Below are 25,795 nucleotides of genomic sequence, written 5' to 3'. Positions count from 1 at the left end.
TCAGAGAGGGAACAATGCCACTTGTTTAACTCTCACCCCACTTTCAGTCACTTCCCCTGCTACCCAAAATAAAATTGGGTCCTTCTGGTGCTGATTCCTGGGTCAGTGGGTTTATGTATGTTTCAGGACCCTGTGGGTCTCTCCAGCGGACTTTCCTGTGACACTGGGAGTTTCTCCTGCCACCACAACCCCCACATGTTTTTACTGCCAGAGGTTTTGAGGCTTTAGTTTCCCATACTGGAACCCTGGGTTGCATGGTCTGTCTCACTCCCCAGTTGTCCCTTCAAGCTTATCCACACATGAATGTGGGACTGCCCAGTCCTCCAACCATCGCTTCACCCACACGGTCTGCCACCTTGCCACACATCCTCACTGCCCCCGGTGCCCATCTCCACCCCTCCCACCAGTCTGGATGAATGTTTCTTCTTTAACTCCTTGGTTGTCAAACTTCCATGCCGTTCAATTTCCTGGGAGTTCGGTGGTTCTATGAAATTTTTAAAAATATTTCTTCTAATACTGTGATATATATCATTGATATCTTAATGGGATTGCATTGCATCTATAGCTTGTTTTTAAATTTGTTGTTGTACTTCTTTTGGTTGTGTGAGGAAGCAAAGCATATCTACCTATGCCTCCATCTTGGCTGAAAGTGTTTGGTGATTTATTAATGATGGCCTTTCTGACTGGTAGGAGGTAGTATCTAATTGCAGTTTTAGTTTGTATTTCTCTGATGATTAGCTATATTGAGCATCTTTTCATATGTCTGTTGGCCATCTGTATGTACTCTTTGGAGAAGTTTCTATTCAGGTCTTTTGCCCATTTTTTAAATAGTGTGTGGGTTTTTGGTATTGAGTGTTGTAAGTTCTTTATAAATTTTGGATATGAATCCTTTATCACATGTATTGACAAGTAAGTTTGCCCATTCAGTGGGTTGCCTTTTTATCTTGTTGATGGTTTCCTTTCTGTGCAAAAACTTCTTAGTTTGATGTAATCCCATTTGTTTATTTTTTCTTTAGTTTCCCTTGCCTGAGGAAATGTATCAGATAAATTATTGTTCCAAGCAATGTCTGAGATTTTACTGATTATGTTTTCTTCTAGGATTTTTATGGTTTCTGGTCTAACATTTAAGTCTTTAATCTTATCTTAAGATTATTTTATGGTTTCTGGTCTAACATTTAAGTCTTTAATCTTAAGTCTTAAGTTTATTCTTGTGTGTGGCATAAGAAAGTGGTATGGTGTTATTGTGCTGTATTATCTGTCCAATTTTCCCAACTTATTGAATAAACTGACTTTAGCCCATATTATGTGCTTGCTTCCTCTGTCAAATATTAATTGACTATAAAAGCATGGGTTTATTTCTGGCCTCTCTATTCCATTCCATTGATCTAAGTGTCTGTTTTTATACCAGTACCATGCTGTTTTGATTACTATGGCCTTGTAGTATAGTTTGATATCAGGTATTGTGATTCCTTCAACTTTGTTCATCTTTCTCAAGATTGCTGTTGTATTCAGGGGTTTTTATAGTTCCATATAAATTTTTAAAATATTTTTTGTAGTTCTGTGATCTATATCATTGATATCTTGGTGGGAATTGCATTGCATCTATGGCTTGTTTTGGTAGTATAGACATTTTAATGTTAATTCTTCCGATCCATGAACATGGTATGTGTGTCCACTTATTTGTACCTTCTTCAATGTGTGATAATTTTCATAGTACAGGTCTTTTACATCTTATGTTAAATTTATTCCTAGGCATTTTATTCTTTTTGAAGCAATTATGACTGGGATTATTCTCTTAATTTTCCTTTTTGATAGTTCATTATTGGCACATAAAAATGCAACTAACTTCTGGATGTTAATTTTGTATCCTGCTGGGTGCTACCAATTTTTTGAAAGGTGATCCCAAGAAACACAAGTGGGAAGTGGAGATGTGAGACAAGGAAGAAGAGTAAAAAACAATAAAGAGTACACTGGTGAGCAAGTTGCCACTGTGGGCAACTAGGCTCGGTCCCACTGGGAATACTGAAGTATCCCACTGAAGAGCAGAGAAGCTACAAAAACAGAGAAGCCACCACCTTCTGTCAGTCATTAGTAGAGGATTGTCCCTGAGGAACTAAATCCCTGACACTTTGTGCTGACCTGCACACAGGCTAAGCAAACTCCCATGGAGCAGGGAAAAGCTCCAGGAAAGAAGCTGGGAGGTGCCAACACCTGAGGTGGGAAGCAGTTTAGATACATGGAAGCCAGAGCTATAGGGGAACTCAGAGGTGACTTAGGATAAATGGGAGGGGCATCAATAGCACCTACTACATTCCAAAGGTTCAGAGAGAGTAAGTAACTTGCTCACACTCCTACAGCTTGAGTGGAATTAACCCAGGTCTGTCTGATTAATCTCAAAACCCTTATTCTTTTTTACTACCTGAAGCTGTCTTTTGAAATCCCCCATGTAATATGCCCATTCCTTACCATATCTCCTCATCACTTTTCCCTCAGGAAAATACCATCCACTGGCAAGTTGGTGCTGACCCTCACCACTGATGCCTGTGAAGGAAAGGAAAATTTCGTCCGCTACCTTGAGCATGTCCAAGCTGTCATCACAGTCAATGCAACCAGGAGAGGAGACCTGAACATCAACATGACTTCCCCTATGGGTACCAAGTCCATTTTGCTGAGTCGGCGTCCAAGGGATGATGACTCCAAGGTGGGCTTTGACAAGTGGCCTTTCATGACCACCCACACTTGGGGTGAAGATGCCCGAGGAACCTGGACCTTGGAGCTGGGGTTTGTCGGGGGCACACCTCAGAAGGGGGTGCTGAAGGAGTGGACACTGATGCTGCATGGTACGCAGAGTGCCCCTTACATTGACCAGGTCGTGAGGGATTACCAGTCCAAGCTGGCCATGTCCAAGAAGGAAGAGCTGGAAGAAGAGTTGGATGAAGCTGTGGAACGAAGCCTGAAAAGCATCCTGCACAACAACTAGTGTTGTACCCTGGCTCCTGTGCCTCCCTCCCTCCCCCATCTCTGCCTCTGCCCTCACTCCATACTCTGTCAGGCACCTAGCAACTGTCACCCCCATGCAAGCAATTCCAACTTCTTGATCTGAAGCTTCGCTCACTGTCAATGATTATTTTCATTACAATGGAAGGAATCTTTTTTATTCTATGCCCCAAATACAGTGTTCCCACCAACACCTATGTTCTATTTGTGACTCTAGGTTCTTTACTTGTGTCATTTAAATAGGTGATATCTGCAAACAAAACTGGGACATCTTTCCTCTCTATTTTTTCATACCTGAGAAGAGAAGAGAATACATTTAAAAAGCTACACGTGGTGATTCCAAGAATGTTTTTTCATGATCTCAACTGACCTGTTACATAAAAAGAAAATCAAGTGTGAGCTCTGACTCTCTTAAAGCACAAGAGATGCTGTAAATGCTTTGGGGAAAGATGTTTTGAACTTAGCAAGATTTCTTCAGTGGGATAGGTGAAGGTGGCATGATTTGAAAGATGCCATCCATGAAAGCCCTAATTACTTGAGGGAGAGGAATCAAAAAGCATGAGCATTGGAAATATTGCTACCAATGCCAACATCATAACTCGTCCTACTCAGCCAGCATGACAAATATAAACCTACATAGCTTGGCTGTCCTTTCACCAGCTCCTGCTCCAAATTATAGTACAATATTCTAGAGGAGCCCAAGTTACTCTTAGTCTGTATACAGTTCATCTCAGCCCCAATTTTCTGGGGTTTCTCACATAGCTATCCAAAAGGAAAACAGGCAAGGCAGGTCTGGCAACATGTCATCATAGTTTTTGACCCAGGAACATTCCTTTCCCTAAATCATTTTGGGACTTCTTAATCTGATGTAAGCAAGAGGCCTAGTGAATATTTTTGACAGTTTTTCACACGTGAACTTGGGCTTTGATTTTCAAAACATATGGTTGGAGAGCAATATCTTATTCCTTCTTGTTGTGATTTCTGTAATGTGTTAGAGAAATGGCCTCTGTTTAGGCACTGGTGTATGGAAGGTAAAAGGGGCATGTCTGAAGATGTGAACAGCCATTTTCACATAGACCTTCATTTGTGTGGAACCTTTTCTGTCAAAATGGGGATGCCAACTCATCCCCAGGTAATGGGAGGCCTGAAAGAAGCAACAGAAGCCTTTACTGGGGAAAGCACAGTTACCACCTTGGCAACTAAGCAATCCATGAGGGTGTTTAACAGGCAATCTAAAGCTGATACATTCCTTTCCTCTGTCAACCCCAAAAGACAGCACAACATTTCATTATCAAAGAAATGCTTTCTGACCTGCTGACACTTTGTTTTCCTACTCAAGGACTGTCTCCTCATCCCCACTCCCAGTGCCCACCCAGTCCCAAGAACTGATCAACAACTTCTGGCTGCATTGCTCTCTTCCCCTGGGAGCACATAGCTAACCCTAGAGTTCCCTTCCTCAAAGCCAGCAACACCAGAACATAGTTTCCATTCCCTGAAGGTTGTGATTTTAAGAGAGAAGTTTGAAAAATCCATTTTCTTTCTTTCTCCCCAGCCCCATGTTGGCATGAATTTCTGTCTTCTCCAACACCATATGATCTTCTCTGTATAATGCTTTAAAATGTAATAATATTTATTATTTTAAAAGAAATTTATTACGTGTTGTGAAGGTCTTTTTAAACCAGTTTAAATTTAAAGAAAAAAATAAATGAAAATTATCAAAAATTTATTTCACATTTACAGTCTGAAAATAAACCAAAGGACATTATGTGTGCATGTGTGTATAAGTGCACACAGAAATACATATATGCACATGTATACTATGTACTATTACATGTGTGTATATGTGTGTATATATACACTTGTATAAATGTATATACACACATATATCTAAAATGTGTGTATGTGTATTTATTGAAGAAACAGATACCATATTCATCTTTTAAAAAATATTTAGAGAATATCAAGATGATTCTGGCTGAAGAAAAAGGCCAGTGGAAATTCAGGTGAAAATGTTCATTGAGTCCCACTGAATCACCTCTGTAATTTTGCAGCTCTCTGTATAAACATTAAATGTCTTATATAGCAGCAAAAATATAAAATAGTTGTCCATATTTTCACAGTTGTGGTATAATTTATGAAATTAGAGAATAACTTATCAGCTTCTTAATAGAAATGGCAAGTTTTGATATGAGAATACAGTATATAAAAATATATATAGTACTAAATAAAAATATTTGGCCTCTATTCCATTTTTTGCACTAGTACTAACACTAAATATGTCTAGCTAGTGAGGTTTTTATGATACCCCTGATCTTAATGCAAGAGATATTTATAGTCATTTATTTTAAAAAATGGAAATAAGTAAATAATGACTAATCAAGTTAACATTGTTACTCCCTATGAAAAAATTTTATAAATAAATTTTAAAAGACATGTATATTAGGAGACTTAACAATAAAACATTACCTTCCAGAAATTATGTGGGATGTGATATGTATTACATAAAAGCACCACCATCCATTCTAGAAGCAGATAATAAAAAGTTGCCAAGGAGAGATCTAAAAAGCCTGCTTTCATAAGTGTGTGCGTGTGTGTGTGTGTGTGTGTGTGTGTGTAAGATTTATCATTAGCAAGTAAATTATACACATACAGCAGCTTTTTTAAAACTCAGGTTACATCCCTGATTGTAAAATAAAATAACTTTAGCGGTGACAAGACTACCACTGTAGAATAGAATAGAATAGAATAGAACAGAATAGAATAGAATAGAATAGACAGAATAAAATAATAGGCATGGTTTCCTGAAATGTATTTTTCAGGGATATGTGTGTGTGTGCATGTCTAAGTACATGAATTGGCTTATAATATAAAATACATTTCTCATTGCAGGTCACAGGTCATGGCCAAAATCTTTTAGAAACATTATCATAAAATATATTCTTCAGGCCAAACTAACTTATACTATACTGTAGTAACAAACAGCCCCAGAATCTCAGTGGTTTATCACAAAAAAGTTTAATTCACACAAATCCCACTGAGGGTTCAGGTGACTCCCCAAGGCCACAGACCTCCACGCACTTTTGAATGACTCAGGGATTCAGGCTGCTTCAATCTTTAATCTTATGGTTTGTAGTCATAACACAAAGTGGCTACAATCCATGCAGAAGAGAACTCATGGAGGACCCTTACCTACTTTTTTTATGTTCAGCCTGAAGGAGATACACATCACTTGACTTACAGTGCACTGGCCAGTACTGGTCAATACCCTTGCCTAAATTTAAGCAACTAAGAAACATAAAACAACTAACAGAATGTTTGATAAGCATTCAAGTCTCTCTCCCACAGAAAGAGCTTGACATGCCCTTAAGACATATTCTTAAGTATTGATTTACATGGCAACCTCTCTTCATGGAAGGTACCATAAACAATACTATAAACTAGCTGTACCCCATGTGACTACATGCTAGTCCAGCAAATCTTAATAGTTGTTAATAAAATATTAATATATTTATCATATTTCATTGTAAGAATAATTTTCAAATATGTCCTATGATACAATACTTATCATACCCAATTAGTAAAATCTTAAGAGAGCCTATAACTAAAACACATATTGAAAGGTATAAGGTCCAAAGTCTGATCTTGTGACAAATTGAGGCACTGCTTTTCAGTACTTAAGTTCAAAGATTGATTTACAAAAGGCTACCTTTAAAAAATGATAATTCTTATAGAGTTACTAATACATGTCATTGTTACTGTCACTTATAAATTAATAACAGTGTTTTTATGTGATCAATGCCTTCATTAGTTGATCACATGAAATGACACACTATAAAACCTTTAGGAAACATATAGCCAGACACTTTCATTTAGAGAGAGAAATGGTGGATTAGGGAAACTGGTACCTTCTTATCTAGAGTAAGTTCTTGGATACAAGGAATTTAATTTGATAGAAATTTCTAAAAATCAAAAATCCAAGAGTAGGAACAGAAGTTGTGGGAGAGAATAAGGAGTTCTAAAAATTCCAGGAGTTTGAATAACATCAGACAGAATGTGTCCTGGGCCAATGAAGGTGATTTGGTTGTAGCCAGCTGGATGGTTCTCTGTCTGCAAAGAAGAAATGAATCAACAGAAAGAGTGCTAGGAGCAGCCTACACTCAGCTGGTGGAAGCTTAGGAAAATGAAGAGTCTGAAACATAAGTTGGCAGACAATATATGGCAGTGTTAAGCACAGGGAAACACAGAGACTGGTGTAAAAGGGGAATTCCAATCCCTGAAGTCTGCTGACGACAGAGCCCAATACACTGGGGAAGCCATTTCCAGAGAAGTGCCTTGAAACTCCATTCTCCTGTCAGTGGTCTAATTCCACACCTACCCACAGCCTCCTGGTACTTTATTTGGCCTAGCAAAGATATTAACAGCAGGATAGGGGGTAACCCACACCTTCATTTCTAGGAAAGATGGCCCCCTTCTTTGCATTGCAAATTAATCAACTTAATTCTTGAGTTCTTCCACTAGAGTGTTGTTCATTTTGTTGCTAAGAGTTTCTTCCCTGGGGTTAAAAAAACTCTGCTTGAATTGGGTTTGGGATATACAAGGGACAAGGAATCAAGGCCTGATCTGAGGCAAGTCTTCCAAGCTAGCCTGCCAGCTTCATTTGTTTCTTAAAACTTAGAAGAGACTCACTATAACCTGGGCACTGAATGAACTGACCATAAGAAACGCATTCAACACAAAGAGATGGAGACTCTGTCTTGCTAAATTCATAATGTTCAGTCTTGCATGGTTTGGGGTGGGGTGGGGACCATTAGAAATCTCAGCCCACAGAGTTTTAGATGCCAGAACAGCCAAACAAGGCTGAGAATTCCTTAGGTCCAATGTTAAGCATCACTGATTCAGGCCAATCCACCCTTACTATTTCAGAGTTGAGTGTCCCATCTTATAGTACCCTCAAAGTTGTCCCTCTGCCCTTTGCACCCAAGGGGACATGCCATGAGCTACTCCAAGCTAGATAGAAGGCAGAACTTGCAACCTGTCTTTTTCTTTGGGGGCCCCATGTCCTGGAGCCACTAACCAACCACAGGTGACAGATAAGCCATCTGGTAAGCTCCTGGTCATAAGGACACAAACATGTAGGTGAAGGGGTATGTAACAGGTGAATGCACCAGCACAGTGAAGTTATTGACCAAGGATCTATCTCCTGGGAGAATGTACTTCTCATCTCAAAAAATCTCAAAAACCCTATTTCTTTGAATCAAACTTAAGTTTTTGTGGCATCTATTTGCTTTTACCCAAGCATGAGATATTGGAGTCAAGCATTTGTGCTCATCTAGGCACCTGAATGGTGTCCTCCATCATCAATGTGCCAAATGCCATGTGAGTTTAAGGTGACTTCATTGACCAGTAATATACCAACTACAAACCTATGATACAACAATTTTAGTATAAACTTGAATATAATGATGGCCTGAAGATCCTTTCTTATAAGCTTCAAGTCAAGGAGAGACTTCAGTGGAACTTCCCAACATCAGCGGGGGAAGAAAGGAAGAGTTGCCAGGTTAGAAGGGTCTTCTGTTATGTAAATTGAATTTTGCATTAGACCCTGTTGGTGCATGACCTACATCAAAGATCAGCAAACTACAGCCCAGGGACTCAATCCAGCATGCTGCCTATTCTCGGGATTAGTGTTACTGGAAACAATCATGCCTATTTTTTTAATTGTCTGTGGCTGTTTCCATGCTATAGTGGCAGACTTGAGTAGTTATAACAGACACTGTACAACCTATAAACTGGCCTTTTATACCAAACGTTTGCCTACTTCTGCCCTATAGCTATTGGGTTGGCCAAAAAGGCCATATGTTTTTTTCTGTAAAATAAAAGACACATTTTTTATTTTTACCAATAACTTTATTGATTTGGATATTTCAAGTATGTTCACTCTCTCCCATGTGTTAGAGCATTAATTTGTTCTCAGTTAATGTCTCATTTGATCACTATCAACTTCAACTGGTCTACCCAACCATGGAGCATCATCCAGAGAGAAATCTCCAGCAGGAAACTTTGCAAACCACTTTTGACACATTTTCTCAGTCACAACACAGTCTCCATACACTACACAAAACTTTTTTTTTTTCATTTCAATTGTGTGGGACCTTTCTCTTTTTTTTAATATTTATTCTTTTTTTATTTTATTTATTTATTTTTAGAGGGGGGGGGGAGAGAGAAACATCAATGTGCAGTTGCTGGGGGCCGTGGCCTGCAACCTAGGCATGTGTCCTGACTGGGAATTGAACCTGCGATGCCTGGTTTGCAGCCCACGCTCAATCCACTGAGCTACACCAGCCAGGGCTATGTTTTTACCTTTCTTGAAATAATAAATCATAATATGGCAAAATGTTGCATATTTTCTTCCATCTTCAATATTAAAATGGCTACAGAAAAATTCACCAATTTTGATAAGTGTTTTTAATGCATGCTGATTTGACAGCTGTCACAATGCAATCTATAAAACTGTTTCAAATGAAGTTAAAGACAACTAAGATGGCTACTAGAGCCATCTTACAGAAAAAAACAAACTTTTTGGCCAACCCAGTATCTCCTTGGCCCACCCCAGAGGTAATCTGCAGACAGTTTCATACATGCCAATGTGCTCTCTCTCTCTGCTGGGGTGTTCTCTAGCTGCAGAGATGCACCAGGCCTGGTGTGCTGCAGGAAGACAAGCCAGAAGATCAGTGACCCAGGACCACTTCACCTGAAGGACAGAGCTGGTGCAGAAAGATCTCAGCTTCCTTGCCTTCTGTTAAGACATCTACTAGGTCTCTTAACAGGGTCTCCAGTGGGAGGGAATCCCAATTGCCCACAGCCATGTCAGCAGGTTAATACTGCCTTTGTTGGCACCTCACTTCCCTGTTTCATGCCCCTTCCTTCACCAGTCAGGAGACAGAAATCCCATCAGTGATGTTAACAGAGAGAATTAAATATAAAACCCCATAAACTGAGTAGTTTAAAGAAGTACTACCTACTTAATTAGAAAGGTAAAAGAAAACTACAGTATCACAAGGACCAAGCAACCTAATACAAACAAGCGGGAGTCAGAAGCTTGCTGGGATCATGCCGGGGTCCTGGGTTTGTGAAGTTTCATGCTGGGGTAGGGCCACCACATCCTGACTCACCTTTCCTTCCTGTGGGTAGAGAGGGAGCACATGTGGCAGCCCCTGAACAACCCAGACCTCTGTGAAGAGGCATCATCTAGCTGGCATAGGCATCTCTGAGGAGATGATTATGAGGCTGGTTCCACAAATGTTGGAAAAACTGAAAAATGGATCCTGCTGCTGTTATATGAAGTGCTACCACTGATGAGTGAAGAGGTGCTGCTGTGGCAAAGGGGACAAGTCCCTTCTCCCTCCTCCAGACCTTCACTCTCCCCTACCAGAAAGACACTGGCAAAGCAGGAAGGAGCTAGCAGGTTCCAGCCTGGCACCAATGTATAGAAAGGTGGGCTTGGAGCCCCTGGGTGCCTAGGCAAGAACCAGAACAGTGAGAGTTGGGGGGGACCTGGGGAGTCAGCACCCAGGACAGCTGATACAATAGCAGTTGTTGGTCGTCAACTGGAACGCTTGGAGAATGGGAGGGGTGAAGAGCTGGGACACAGTTTTTCCATGGGGAGGCAGCTTCTGGAGATCATCAGTGCTGGACTTGAGGCTGAGTCACAAAGAGGAGGCCAGGGGCCTCAAGTACAACAGTTAGGACGAGGCATCTATGCACTTGCACTTCAGCTATATCAGGGCTGGTCAAAGCTCAGCATTCTCTTGTCATCAATCATACTGGCAAGCCAGCTCTGAGCCTCCATATTTCCTAACAAGAAATACTTTTTATAAAACTAAAGTGCTTGTTTTCAGAGACCTCCGGGAGGGGACATGGCCAGGAAATGAACCCATTGCAGCTCTCTTGGGAAAAACCAAATACATCAGGAAAAGTGGAGTAGCAGCAACTGGAGCTCCAGGGTGGACGAAGAGCCAACTAGACTCCAGAGCATCCACTGCAGGCAGTTCCACAGCTCACACTGAGAGACTAGCTTTCAGGTAGAAGCAGACCTTCCAGGATATGGTGTTTACAGGTCCCCACTTCCCTCCTTGACCTCACCTCCTTCCATTGTCCTCCTGCAAACCCCTTTATTTTCTCTCCTTGAACAGGCTAAGTTCATTCCTGCCCCAGGGCATTTGCACTAGCCAGTCCCTCTGCCTGAAATGCTATTTGCACATGATTGGTCCATCTTGTCATTTGGATCACATGTCACCTCACCCATGTGGTTTTCACTGGACCACCCAATCCAAAGTAGACCCCGAGTCACTTTTACACAACACTCTGTTGATGTCCTTTATGGTATTGTCTCTATCTAATCTTCTCTTACTCAGTTATCTGCTTCCTTCCACCAGAATGTCATGTCTGTGAGGGCAGAACCACATTTGATTGCTTGCTGTTGTCTCCCCAGTGCCCAGAATCATGCCTGACCCAGAACATGCCCTCAATTCATTTTTGATGATTGATTAAATATATAAATCATCTTTCTTTCCCAAAAGATACCGCTGCCTTTTTAAATAAAAATATTAACTAAATACATAGTCCAAAAAATAAAAAAACTTGATGGGGAAAACAAAAAGGTTCACAGTGGCTTATGCCAAATTTTATACACATACATATAAATGTATATGTATGTGTATATATACATACACACACTGACCCAAATTCCTGGATTCCTAGTACATTCTGGACTCCAGCTAATGGTTTCCATCATTCTCTCTTAAGCTTTTAAATTGTGAATATTTTAAAATGTTGTAATGCAGTAATTTCTCCATTCATCTTTTAAAAAGAACAAGAGCATATTTCTTTCTTGAAATCAAAACCTCAAATAAATCCAGAATAAGATTTTTTAAAGCTCTAAATAGAAAGGAAAGATGATGCCATTTAATATTCTCTCTATTGTCCGTAACAAAGAAATAAGAGAACATAACTTATGACTCCATCAATTTTTCTCTAAAAATATGTAGTTGTCTTGGCAGATGCTTTTGTTTCAGCAGATGCACTAATCCATCTAAGCACATTTACTCAGTGCCCTTAATGTATTTTGGGAAAGTACACAGGGAAGGAGTACTTCCTTAATCAGTGTCAATAAAAAATTACTTTTGGACTGTTTGTAGAAAAATAGATATCTAAAGACAACATAAAAATTTCTGTAAAGATTCTGATTTAGAGTAATTTCCATTTCCTGGGACATGGCACAGTAGGCCCCTGTGTGCACGTGTGTGTGTGTGCATATGTACACAAACACTGCACAGTTACATCACAGCTTACTTATTATGATCATTATTAATAAATCAGTAAGTCTCCCCTTATCAGTATAGCACACTGTCTGGCACATAGTATATGCTCAATAAATGCTTGTTGAACAAATAACTCCAAACAAGAAACTATGAGGTGACGTTTGATTTTGTTTTTTGAAACTTGACCTAGGATTGTAATCTCTGAATGAGAAAATTTGAAGTCAGACAAAAGGACATTTGGAACATATGCTATGGCAGACAACACTGGTGTCCTGCTTATATCCCCATGACCTTTTCCATTTCCATGTATTTGCATGTTAACCCTCTGGGAGCAGCCCTCCCCACTGGCTAACAAAAGCTGTTGGATGAAAACCCCACTCCCTCACCCCTCAGACAGGATAGCTCTGTGGCACATGGTCTATGTCATCTCCCAGAGTCCCTCAGGAGAGGCTGAGCTCCAGCGAGCTGCCCACAGTGCTAACCAACCTGGTAGCACAGCTCTTGTTGGCAGCCTTCTCTCCCTGTCTCCCTCTCCACTGCCCTATGGGTGCTTCCTTAGATCATATCCCTAAGAAACTACATTCAAAACCTTGCTTCAGGGTCAGCTTCTAGGGGAACCCAAACTATGACAGATAACGTCAATCATTTTACCTCTAACAACACATTCCTCCACATGAGCATGTGCTTGGGCTTGAAATACAATGAAAATGAGCCACTGCCATTAACTAGCATTTTCTGTGTGAAATCCAGGCACTGTCTGTGTCTCTAATGAGTCTCAGAAAACCATGAGGAAGGGCATGTCTCTCTCCTAAATGAGCATGGTTTGGTTGTCATTTAACAGACGGGTCTGTCCTGAGCATGGTCGATCCACCTACATTCCCAAGGCCCTTGTTAATTAGACAAATGATATGCAAGCAAAATATACTTTTTAATTAAGGCTTCCTTGGCAATACCAAACAGGCCAACTATGGTCTAATCCAAACAGGAACCTTCACTCTTTAGCATCTGTTCTACAACATCAAAGCACTTCCCGTACAGCGCGACCCAGAGACATTTCTCCAACAAGCCTAGGCATTGTGAGAGCCCTGGTCTCCCAGGTTCTTGTTTGCCTTTGTCTTTCCAATCATGGTCTCCAGAATTACAGTGGTTTCTTCATATGTCTGAATGCTCTCAGCTGAAAACTTCTCAATGGATTCCATCACTTCCACCTTCTCATATGCCAAAGTCCTGGGAGAGCTTCTCTCTTGCAGGCTGCTGTTCCTATCCTCCTGACCTTCATATCCACCCTGACTCACCCCAGGCCTTTGTGGTGGGGTTGCAGATGGTTCCTCTGGGCCAGGTTTGACCACAAGACAAGGCTTCCTGGGCCCTTCCTCCTCATTCTGACTGCCATGATTCTCCCCAGGACCTTTCAGTTCTTCACTGTTTATCTCATTGTTTGCAGTATGCTGACTGGGTGGGCATGGACTCCCCTGTCCATCCTCCAGAGGGGGCTGGGACTGCTTGGGAGAGGGCTCCACAGCACTGTCATGATGCAGAGAGTTGCCCTCAATGGAAACAAGTACTCTACCCTTGGTCGGGACAGCCAATGAACAAAATCCAGGGTCCATATAACTGGCATCCCCCATGACCAGCACGTACCGCCCTTTAGTGTAGAGGTCAGCTGTGGGCTCAGGCTCCTTGGGGCTTCTCATTCTCTCCTTGATCATCTTGCAGAGCTTCCCAAAGGCTTTGCTTATCTGCCCTCCATCTGGCACGTCCTCTGGAGCCCCTTCTGGGGCAGGGGGACTTGCTTCTTCATCCCCTGATTCAAGCTTAGATTCTCCTTCTTCTTCAACTACCACCTGCACCAGCTCTGTGTCTTCCAGACCTTTCAGTGGTACACCTTCCAAACTTTCATCTACTCTGTCTTTAGCTATAATCTCCTTTTTCCTTGGAACATTCTTGGGGAGGCCTCTTTGTCTTGGTTTTGCTGTTGTTATATCCTGCACAGCCCTGGTGAGATCTTAAAAATAAATAAATAAAATTTAAAAATAAATGGGCAATGAATCAAATACAATGGTAATGAAAGAGAAAGAAAATGTGTGCACTGAAAATTATGCTACCTGTCTTAGAGACCAATGCCCAGCACTGGGATGGGTTTACTATTTATGGAGCAAAGCCATGGGGAAAGAGGTATAGATCTGTAACATCCATGGCCCATGTTAATGACCCAGCTCTGCAACCAATTGTGTGACTTTAGACAAGTCACTTGACCCCTCTGAGCTTGCAGAAAAAAGTGAAGATGCTGCTTGTTCTGACTCTCACAGTTCCCATCCCACTGGGCACAACTTGCTGAGATACATGATTCTGCTGAAAGAATACTTGGTGGGAGCAACACTTCCTCCCCACCCCAGACCCCTTCTTGTAGTGGCTACTTGACTAGATGATGGAAATCTATTCCATAAAATTATTCCCACCTTGGACTTCCCCAAAGAAGAGAGGACAGCAGAACTGTCTGGGCCTCTAACATATCCAAAGTGGCTTCAGGCATGGGAATCATATCAATCCACAATCTCTTGTTCCACATGTATCCCAAGCTAAATAAATGTGACCACCCCTTAATTAGCATCCCCTTAGCCAGGGTAAAAAGGGGAAGCAATGCTATTAAATTAAGAACTAATAGGAACCCCCTATTACCAAGGCCATATTTATTTCCTCAGACTAGCTAAAAGGAAAAACTAAAAGTTTAAGAAAACATACAAAATAGGACCCTGCCTCATCCATGAGGCTTTTCTGCTTCACTCACATGGTGATTTATTTTATTTTATGTATTTATTTATTTATTTTTAGAGAGAGTGGGCAAGAGAGGAACAAAGAAAGGGAGATAAACATCAATGTGTGGTTGCCTCTCCCACACTTCCTACTGGGGACCTGGCCCCCACCCCAGGTATGTGTCCTGACTGGGAATCAGACCAGAGACCTTTCAGTTCACAGGCTGGCACTCAATCCACTGAGTGACACCAGCCAGGGCAATGATTTTTTTTTTAACTTGTTCATCCCAAAGATCTTCTCCATCCCCTCCCTCTGTTCAGCAGAGGACTAAGGCAATGTAAGGGCATCTAGTGTGACTTATGGTAAGAGGGCAGAGTGAACAGGAAATGGCAGGAGGGGCCATGAAGCCATAGGAATGAGGGGATACAGAAAAGGTCACATCAAAGAGAACCAACAGAGAGAAAATATTGAAGAAGGGGGTGCTTGCAGGACCAGCTACAGAATTTCAGGGCCCCAAACAAAAGAAAAAGTCAGGCCCCCTCTTCAAATGATTAAGAATGTCAAGACACCAATAGCAGAGAAGTAAGCCCAGTGCAGGAATTCTTGTGAGTATAGCACCATGTGCATAGGCCATGCAGCCCTGACATTGGCCTTGGGTATATGGAGACTAGGAACTGCTGACCTTTCTGACAGTGTTCTGATTTTTCTAGCTCTGAAACCTCATTTCCACAAATCTCTCTGAGCTTTCTGAGACACAGGGACCTGAAGGCACTCTAAGAATGGAAAACTAACATTGCCACCTTCTCTTCTCCCAGAACACTGTGTTAGTTCAGGACTAGGGAGGTTTAGCTGTGAGAAGACATCCCACAGGTAGGTGAAACCATCCCCAAAGGACCAAATGTTGAAAGCAAAAGCCACACTTGCCAACCAAGCTACCTCTGCTCAGTTGTGAACAGAAAAGAAAATGAGCAATCTTTGAGCATGTACTCTGCTTCCTATTTGGGGATGGCATTCCCAGGGTGGTCTGTCCCCCAGTCAGATTTTCCTCCTGTGAACTTTTTGGCTCAGTCGCTTAGCACCTGTAGGAGTACATCAGAGAAAGGGAGAAGGAAACCCCACCTAAAAGTGTTTAATTTCCTGGTAGACTAGAAGGAAGCATAAATGTTAAGTTCAGGAAGAAAGTCACCTAATTTTGTTCCATTTTTTCAAGAGCAGAAAACAGCAGAAGCCAGGCTGGGGAGCATTACCTTTCCCACCAGGTTGAGGACTACGGGAGACTCCATGGCCCATAGTGAACAGAGTGACAGGTGTATCCATGAAGACAGAGCTCAGCCTGGCAGAAAGAACCAGAAAGAGGTGGTAACCATCTTTAATTTATCAAGCCAACAGATGGTTAGGGGTTAACAGTGGCCCTATAATATGGGCAAAAAGGAGAAAACCTTTCTCTGGATCAAACTTCTGGTCAACCACATACCCATTTGTACACTGGATGAGGATGTAAAGGAAATAATTGTTTCTTTGAGCTCAAGTCATAAACTGTGAAACACACAGAAAAATTGTAAAGTAGGGATTGCTTATAATCTCAAATGTCACTTCTATGTTGAACAGGGGTTTTGTTGTTGTTGTTGTTGTTGTTATTGTTTTTTTTAATAAAACAGTGGTCATCCCAGGCTGAACTATTTAGAACAACCAGGGTATGCTATCTCCAATTTGTTTTTTAAAAAAATATGCATTATATATAAATAAAGAGAAAAAAGATAAAACAATTGAGACAAAATATAAACAACTGGTAAATCTGAGTAAAGAGTATTCAGGAGTTCCTTGTTTTATTCTTGCAACATTCCTATCAATCTGAAATCAGTATATTAAAATTAGAAGTTATATACAAACCAACAAAAGGTATATCCAGTTACCTTATTGTGAAGCTCTACCTCCAAAACAAAAAAAAAATTCACAACGACATTTAAACACCTGTTCAAGACTTCTTTTCATAAATGTATGCATAAAGCATTCACTGTGATGAAAATTAATTTGGAATTATGCAGGATACATTGATCATAATGAGAGAAAAAAAAGCCTTGCTTTCCTGTTAGAAATTCAAGTACTCACAGCCAAGACAGAAAACCCAGAAAAAAAGAAAAAACATTCCTTGTGGAGTACTTTGGGGGTGCTTCTATTTTAATTCACTCTAAAATATCAACAAGAACAAATCAAAGAATCACAACTTAGTAGAGAATCAGAAGCCTTATATGAAACGGTGTTCCCTAATGTTAGGTGTGAGTAGAGATGATGTAGGTATAGATAATATAGTTGTAAATGTAAATAATGTAGTTGTAGGTGCAGATGCACACATAGATGATGTAGATACAGGTGTAGGTATAGGTATAGACTTAGAGGATGTGATTGTAGATAATATAGATGATACATATGTAGATAATGTAGTGTGTAGACATACATATAGATAGTATAGATGTAGGTATAAGAATAGATGATATAGATGTAGATTATGCAGATGTAAGTTTAAGTGTAGGTATACATATAGATATAGATGATATATCAATAGGTATAGGTGTGGATGATACAGACATGGATGTAGATGATGTAGGTAATATAGATGTGGGCATAAATGTACACATACATGTAAATGGTGCAGATCCAGATATAAATTTAGATGTAGATGATATACAGATACATAGAGACAAAGATAGAGATAGACAGATATTTATTTCCCAGCCTCAAGTGAGTAGAGTTCAAGCCACAGCTCCATTATGGACAAGACCAGATAGCATATTAATGGCCACCTTACAGACCCAACCAGGTGGTAAAAGTCATGCTTGCAGTAGCAGGAATAACACCAACACCTCGAAGCACTTGTGAAGTACCAGGCACTGTGCTAGGAACCTCACCTGCAGCATCTCTTTAAACACTCCTGGTCTCCCTATCTACTATGTCCCCAGAGACCTGTCAAGCAAAAAGTAGCCTTCTCCATGAGGCCTTTTCTGACTGCCCAACTCAAGATTTCAAATAGTCCCACCATCACTCCATCTCCATTCCTTCTTCCCTGTCATAATTTCCTTCACAGCACTTGTCATAGGTCATCTTCCCCATTACAAATTCATTCATCATCTGTATTTGATCTCCATGAGGTCATGAATTTTTGTGTTCCACTCCCTGCTACATCTCCACTGCCTAGAACTGGCACACAGGAGACACTCAGCAAGAATGTGTGGCACAAGTAAGTAAGCAGCATGGAGAAAGAGGCAACCTCTCAGCTGTGCCCCTCTGTGACCACACCTGTTGCCTTCGTTCTCAATGATCCGATGATACCGGTCCAGCTCATTCTTCAGGGTTTGCTGGATGACCACCAGCTGCCGGCAGTCACAGGAAGACTTCTCCAGGCTCTTCTCAGTCTCTTCAATCTCCTTCCGCAGGGTTTCAATCTGTTCATTATACAGCTGAATCTCATCTTCATAACACTCGTGAGCATCTTTAATAGCTTGTTCCAGCATTGCTGTCTGTGGGCAAAGACAGTTGTAAGAAAACCCATCACATCCTCTCATTTAAGACCCACACTTGACAGGGAACATTTGGACTCAGCATGTCAAGTTTTATGTATTTTGTTTGCTTATTTCTCATCAGCAATGGAATCATTTTGGAATCACTAAGCCAAAGAGGAATGTACAAACTGAGCTCCCTCTCTTTACACCTGCATCAGCACCCAAAGGCAGTTGTTATTTCCACTTTATACATAAGGAAACTGAGGTACATAGGTAGTGGGATTCAGACCCACCTGTATAGGCTGAGACACTTCTGGAAATCATGGACCCTGCTGCCTAGGCCTCCTCCTAGCTGTAGGCAAACAGCATGCATTCTCTCTCTCTCTCTCTCTCTCTCTCTCTCTCTCTCTCTCTCACACACACACACACACACACACACACACACTCCAAGGCCCAAGGCCCATGGAAAACTCCCCCTTCCCACAGATTGACAGGCAAGCACCACCAGCCTGCTCTCACAGAAGACACAGGTGATTCAGGGAGACCCCCATCAGACCCCTCCCTAAGTGCGTTCACTTAGCAAACTTTTAAACCATAAATAGGATAGCTAAGTGTTGTCACAAATTGGGAAATTAGAAACTAGAAAAATGTCATCTATAATCTTTGAACCATCAGAACAAGCATGATCTTTCTTCTGTCTCATGAGTTGGTGGTTGGTTGCTGGCTGTCCTGTGATGGAGTTGGTAAGAGGATCACCTGCCCTGGTAGGGAGGCTCTGCAGAAAACTTCCAATCTGTGACCAGCACTGGTACTCTGCATGGTTCTGCCTAAGTAAACCAAAATTCCACAGTCCAAAGAAGTGCTGACCAGGTTTATAAAACTGGACTTATGTCCACATCAACGTGGTCTTTATAGCTCAGTCATTTAAACTATTCTTCAGAAGGAGAGGTGTTTAGGAAAAATAGTAAAAGCCCCACTTTCACCAGCCCCAAGGGGGCTAAGGCAATGTCTCTGATGTGAACAACCTCAGCACAGGAGTCAGACAACATCCAGCACCAGCCTGTCTGTTGGAGAATGAGACATGGACCCTCCTTGTAGGAGCCCGCAGTCCAGTGAGGAAGGCAGCTCAGGCACCAAGATATGCCCAGAGCATCATGGAGCACACAGAGAGGTCCTGTGGCACTGAAGAATTCAGAGAAGGCTTTCAGGAGGTGGTGGAACTGGTGCTGGGTACTAAAGGGGAATAGGGATTTCCAGAAAGAGAAGAAGTGATGAGCAAAGGGCAGGTGCCAGAAACTGCAGGAGTCAGAGAGGCAGAGGAGCAGAAGAGAAGAGACAGCAGCCCACAGTCAGTCCAGGGCTCCTTGGAGAAGAGCAGGCAAGTGAATACCAGAGACAGGCAGGTGGACAGTGTGGGCCATGCAGCAACTTGAACTTCATCCTAAGCTTGGCAGTAAAGGTTCAATGAAAGATTTAGTGTTCAAGCACAGCTATGGGCTTGCCTTTGCACAGCAGGGGTAGACAGGGGCCCAGGACAGCACCTCACAGTGAGCCCCATCTGGTGGAGTAACCTTCTGCTTCAGTCTTCTTAGGGTCCTAAACTCCTTTGGGTCCAAGATCGTTTTTTGTTGTTTTTGTTTTTTTTTTTAAGAAAACAAAACAAATCCAGTATCCTTTACTAATTACATAGTCTTACGATCTTACTATGCCTACCACTAGGTGGTGCTAAGGGACTTCAATGAGAATATATCCTGCTAGCTTGGAGGTTCACACTTTCCAAGTAACGAGTGACATTTTTTCACTTTCCTGTCAAGGAAATTCTCAGTCACTGCAATTCAGGAAACCAGAAGCACCTGCCCTATAAGAAGTGCCATCCCCAAAGAGATGGGTGCTTTCTCTCATCCTGTGGACTAATGTTCTCAAACTTGAGCCTGTACAAATACCTAGAGGGCCTATTGAAAGAGTTTGCTGGGCCCCAGCACAGAGCTCCTGGTTCAGAAGGTCTAGGATGGGTCCATGAATTTGCAGTTGTTATCATGTTCCCAAGTGATGCTGATGCTGCTGGTACAGAGACCTCACCATAAGGCTGCCTCTATGAAAGGTTCTGGAAGCATCATATGCCCTAACCGTAGGCAGAACCAGCTGCCACAGCCCTGCCCAGTTGGAGCCCTCAGGCTGCAATGGGTTCTCCCCACCAACCAAGTCTGACAATCATAGCTGGCCACACCACCAAATCTGTCTTTGAGTGCTCAATTGAGTTACTACTTTGTGAAGCCACTAAAATCTTTTTTAAATTGGCAGAAAGCCAGCCATGAACACCTCCTAACTAAGGCTGTGGCAGGCCCAAACCACACACTCAGGTAGATCAGATGTAGAAGATTCTGACCCAATCTGGTATCCACCTTACTTCAGTGGTCTCCAAATGTGGTTCCTGGACCAGCAGCAACACCCAGAAACAGACATGCAAATTCTTAGGCCACGCCCCAGTCCTACAGAGTCAGAAACTCTTGGGTAGGCCCAGACACATCTGTATTTTAAAGCTGATTAGGCAAAATTTCAGTCCCCATGACCTTTGCCCCTTAGTATCACCTTCATGAATATGTTTGTTACACAGCAAAAGGGACTTTGCAGATGTTAGGGTGCTTAATCAATCCGTTGATGTTAAAAAATACAAAGATTATTCTAGCTATTTCTAATCACATGAGCCCTTAAAAAGCAGAAGTCAGAATGATTAAATGCACAAGAAAGACTCATGGCACCATGGCTTTCCAGATGGAGGGGGCCATAGCCAAGGAATGTGCATGGCTTCTAGAAGAACTCCTAGCCAAAGGCCAGCAAAGAAATAGGGCCCTCAGTCCTAAAGGCACACAGAACTGAATTCTGCCAACAACCCAAATGACACTGGAAGCAATTTTCCCCAAGATCCTGCAGATAAGGGGCCCAGGCAGGCCAACACCTTTATTTCAGCCTGTGAGACCCAGAGCAGAGAGAACAACCAAGCCTGCCCAGTCTTCTGACCTTCAGAACTGTGAGATTAAGAAGTACTGTTTTAAGTCCTTGTATTTGTGGTAATTCATTATGGCAGAAAGAGAAAACTAATACAACCTGTGTTTCATTAGACCCGCTGCTAGAGTTTGCTACAGAGTCCCCCTTATCCACCAGGGGATACATTCCACACCCCCCAGTGGTGCCTGAAACCACAGATAGTACTGGACATTTACCTTTTCAATTAGAGGAAGCACTTTACAGCTTCTCTTTGGTGGATCCAAATTGCCAGCATCACTATTCTTGTGCTTTGGGATCACAATGAAGTAAAATTATGGTTACTTGACCACAAGCACTGTGATAACAAGCCAGTGTATCTGATAACCCAGACAGCTACTAAATGACTAATGGATGGAGAGCTTACAGTGTGTGGAGACTCTGGACAATGGGATGATCCACATCCTGGGTGGGAGAGGGAGGGATGGCACAGGATTTCATCACACTACTCAGAACAGCACTCAATTGAAAACTTATGAGTTGTTTTTTTCTGGAATTTTCCACTTAATATTTTTAACCACAGCTGACTGTATACAACTGAAATAGTGGAAAGTAAAACCACAGGTAAGGAGAAACTACTGTATTTAATATAAGCACATGTATCATTATATAGGATATGACTTGACACTATTTTGATAACTGTTTCAATATCATTAGTTTCCTTTTAATTATATCTACTTTATTGTTATTATATGCCTTTAATATTTTCCTGAGAAGGGGTCCAGGGGCTTCACTAGACCACCAGTGGGGGGGGCACAGCACAGAAAAGAAAACAACATCAGAGTGAAATGAGTAAGTCTTTCTGCAGCAACTACAGGTAAGAACAGGTAATCAACCAGAGTTTTGTTTCATATTCTCAGAAAGTTGGTTAATCCTTTGTTAAATGTTTTATTTATATATTCAACAACTATCCATATGTACATAGAGAAAGAAACATTCTTTTGCCCTGGAACTAGACTTCACCACATTAGACTGGGCTCTCACCTTTCTCAGAATCTGAAACAGTGGTTTTCATCTTTATGACCAGGGCCACAGGAAGCAACACATTTTACATCATGAACCATACATACCATACAAATACATGTGTAAATTTGAACAAATATATACATTTAAATACACATACATATTTAAAACAAGGTTTTGCAAAACAAATCCTACCTTTTTACTTGCCATGCACTTTGTTATTTCTTTACTATCTTAGTCTGGTGTTGTCAATTTCTTTTTTAATTCCAGTCAATCCTTCTGACTTCTCACACACATGTGTGCATACATACACACATATATGTACCTATACATAGATACACACATATACACATTTACACACATACATGTGCAGGTATACATTATACATACATACCATATAGACACAATACACACAACACATACACACCCTTTCTCTGTACCCTTACAGGACCTCAGAAGAAACCAAGCACTACCAAGTCACCAAAATGGTGTACCACAAAAACAGGACTGAGTTTTTCTGTTGAATTCAGTTTTCAAAATAAGATTCACCCAAATAAAAGGCAGGGGTGGAATTGTGAACTTTCTACTAACAAATTCTGAACAGAGCAAATACTGACACAAATACCCGTTCCTAGGTCTGTAATCAAAACCCAAAGGGGAAATGTTTCATCATGAGAAGAGAAACAAAGAGCACAGGTTTGAGGAAGTGTAGGATAAAAATCCCAACATGTGTCTATTTCTTCTTATTTTTTAAAACAAGTTTAAGTTTAAACTAGGAAAAATGCAGATAGATTATGCAGATGGCCTTACCCTTGGTAGGTGAGGGGTTGCCAGGGGACCCTCTGAGGAGCCGGAATTAGTGTGACCGCTGTCTCCATTTGCCCAGAACTTTTCCAGTCTGCATCCCTGAGAAACCCCTCAGTCCAGGGCAAAGCAGGGCAACTGGTCACCCTATTCAGAGTGTTTTCCAGCTATAAGCGCTGGGCACACAGGTGCGTTAAGTTTCTGAGAATCACTGAACTGAATACGTGTGTACTTCTGTGCATGCACCAACATTGAATAAAACATGTTGTAAAGCCTGATTCACACGTGTGGCTGAATGCCCAACAGGAAGCAGCAGACAAGAGGATATGGGGCCTACCTGGGCCTGCAGCTCAGCTCTCTGTGCCTGCAGGAGACACAGTACCTCCTGGCCCTCCTCCAGCTGACCCTGCAGGGCAGCCACCTCTCGTTCTGTCAGGAGCTTCTCCTGCACAAAGAAGGCCAGACTCAGTTCTCATACTCACTTGACAAGTGAGGAAATTCACAAAGGAAAGGAACAAGGATGGTGTGGGACCCTGTTATATTCTGCATATTTATGTCTCCCCCTACAAATTCATATGCTAAAGCCCTAACCCCCAGTGGGATGGTATGTGGAGATGGGACCTTGGGGAGATAACTAGGTTAGGTAAAGTTTGAAGGTGGGGCCCCCAGGATGGGATCAGTTAGTGTCCTTATTAGTAAAGATGCCAGAGCGCTCCTTCTCTGTGTTATACCACAGAAAGGCCACCTGAGGACATGGCAGAAAGGTGACATCTGCAAGCCAGAAAGTGGGTACACACCAGGAACCAAGTCTACCAGCACCATCATCTTGGACTTGCAGCCCCAGAACTGTAAGAAATACATGTCTGTTGTTTGAGTAACCCAGTCTCTTGAATTTGTTACAGCAGCCCAAGCTGACTAAGACAGGCCCACCATGGCCACTGTTAATACGTTTTCACTTTGTCTGCAACATCTGAGCTATCAATGCTGTGAGTGTAAGAAGTGCAGAGATGGTGTTGGGAGACCTGTGTTTTAGAGCTAGTAGTGCCACAGACTGGATAAGAGATTCTGGACAAGGCACCTTCCCTTCTGTCAAAAGGAAAACTTAGTATTCAGTTTCTCACTGGGCTCTGTTCTCTGTGTCTGTGCAAACAGCATGGTCAGTCTGAGCCCTGAGCCATTGACTGTGCTAAAATGTCACTGCTGCACAAAGCAGAAGTCAAGGTGATCAAGGGAAGCTAGGGACATGGTGAGGCAGCTGCACCACCTATTGATGCTCCATGGAGTGTCTTGAAAGGGGATTCCTCAATGTCTCTACACTCTGCAGAGCAGGGACCTGTTTCCAACAGGCCTCTCCATAGTCTATTCGAAAAAGCCCAAATCGCTTCATGAAAGCCTGACTACTCAAAAAGCAGTGCCATCTGACACAGAGTGTGAGGCCTCAGAGCCAGGTAAAATCAGAAACAAGTCTTTTCCCAGTGCACCCATGTTCAAGGCCATACGTTCAAAGCAGTCCCCTACTCTCCAACACCCTGCAAAGTGGCTGGAGCAACAACAAAGACATGAAGACAGATAGAGCAAGACAGACATGCTTAAAGGGAGGAAGAGAAAGTCTGGGCCTGTGGCCTGATCCCATGGGGAAGGCAGGACTTGAGATTTAACTGCAGACAGAAGGACCTTCTCAACTGTGTGCCCTTAGTTCTGTGATAGCCACACTCCACTCCTCTACCACCTTGATAGAAATTATCAAGACGGTCAGAGGACCAGCCCTTCCTGAGAGTACCCAACACAGAGCAGGGCCCCCCTTACCTGACCCCTCCCCACAGATCACACAGGACGCCCCTCAAGTCTCCATAGTATATACCCATCCTCCCTGCAGTGGAAAATGAGCTAGGCTTCATGTGAACACAGTTGTGCACCCAGTGGCCTCTGGTTAGAGGGTACTGACATTATGTTTATTGACACATTAACCAGTTAAGCTGTGTTCCTATAATTAACACCACTAATTACATCCTCATTTGAGCCAATGTGACAGACATTTTCTAGGACACTAACAAAAGTCAATGAAACAAACCTGAAAGTCACCATTTAACTGCATGCACAGGTTTTAAGTTAAGATTAATAAAAAATGTAATGCTTTCTAAATCTTTGTTTCTCCACCTTTAACATGCACATGGATCCCTAAAGATCTGGCTAAAATGCATATTCTTATGAAAATTATTCATTTCTAACAAGTTCCTGGGTGATGCTAATAAACACTGATGATCAATGATGCTCTCAGAAGAAGTCCAATCTCTATAACCTCACAATTCAGAAGAATTTTGTTACAGAGAAAGGATGATATAATTTTTAAAGTGTGTTCTGGTGTAAAACACCTTGGAATTACAGGGAAAAAAGTGTTTGCAAAATAAAAATGAGGTA

General features: G+C 41.8%; 2 protein-coding genes across 3 annotated transcripts in view; one reads left to right on the top strand and one right to left on the bottom strand.

Annotated features, from left to right (window-relative positions):
• Positions 1-3,861, top strand: part of PCSK2 (proprotein convertase subtilisin/kexin type 2) — a 363,148-nt gene extending 359,287 nt beyond the window's left edge. Inside the window, exon 12 of the mRNA XM_028524847.2 lies at positions 2,494-3,861. Coding sequence (XP_028380648.1) covers positions 2,494-2,980 — 487 coding nt within the window. The 3' untranslated portion in view covers positions 2,981-3,861. The remainder of the gene's footprint in view (positions 1-2,493) is intronic.
• A 9,365-nt stretch (positions 3,862-13,226) lies between these two features.
• Positions 13,227-25,795, bottom strand: part of BFSP1 (beaded filament structural protein 1) — a 30,594-nt gene continuing 18,025 nt past the window's right edge. For both annotated transcript variants that reach the window (XM_036009545.1, XM_028524634.2), the window contains 4 exons: positions 23,715-23,822; positions 18,366-18,586; positions 16,319-16,404; positions 13,227-14,322 (listed from right to left, as the gene is read on the bottom strand). In XM_036009545.1, the coding sequence (XP_035865438.1) occupies positions 13,385-14,322; positions 16,319-16,404; positions 18,366-18,586; positions 23,715-23,822 (1,353 nt within the window). In that variant the 3' untranslated portion in view covers positions 13,227-13,384. The remainder of the gene's footprint in view (positions 14,323-16,318; positions 16,405-18,365; positions 18,587-23,714; positions 23,823-25,795) is intronic.

The sequence above is a fragment of the Phyllostomus discolor genome, chromosome 9 (assembly GCF_004126475.2).
Source record: "Phyllostomus discolor isolate MPI-MPIP mPhyDis1 chromosome 9, mPhyDis1.pri.v3, whole genome shotgun sequence".
Classification (NCBI taxonomy): domain Eukaryota; kingdom Metazoa; phylum Chordata; class Mammalia; order Chiroptera; family Phyllostomidae; genus Phyllostomus; species Phyllostomus discolor.
The sequence above is the reverse complement of the archived record's forward strand: the minus strand, read 5'-3'. Positions and strand labels throughout refer to the sequence as shown.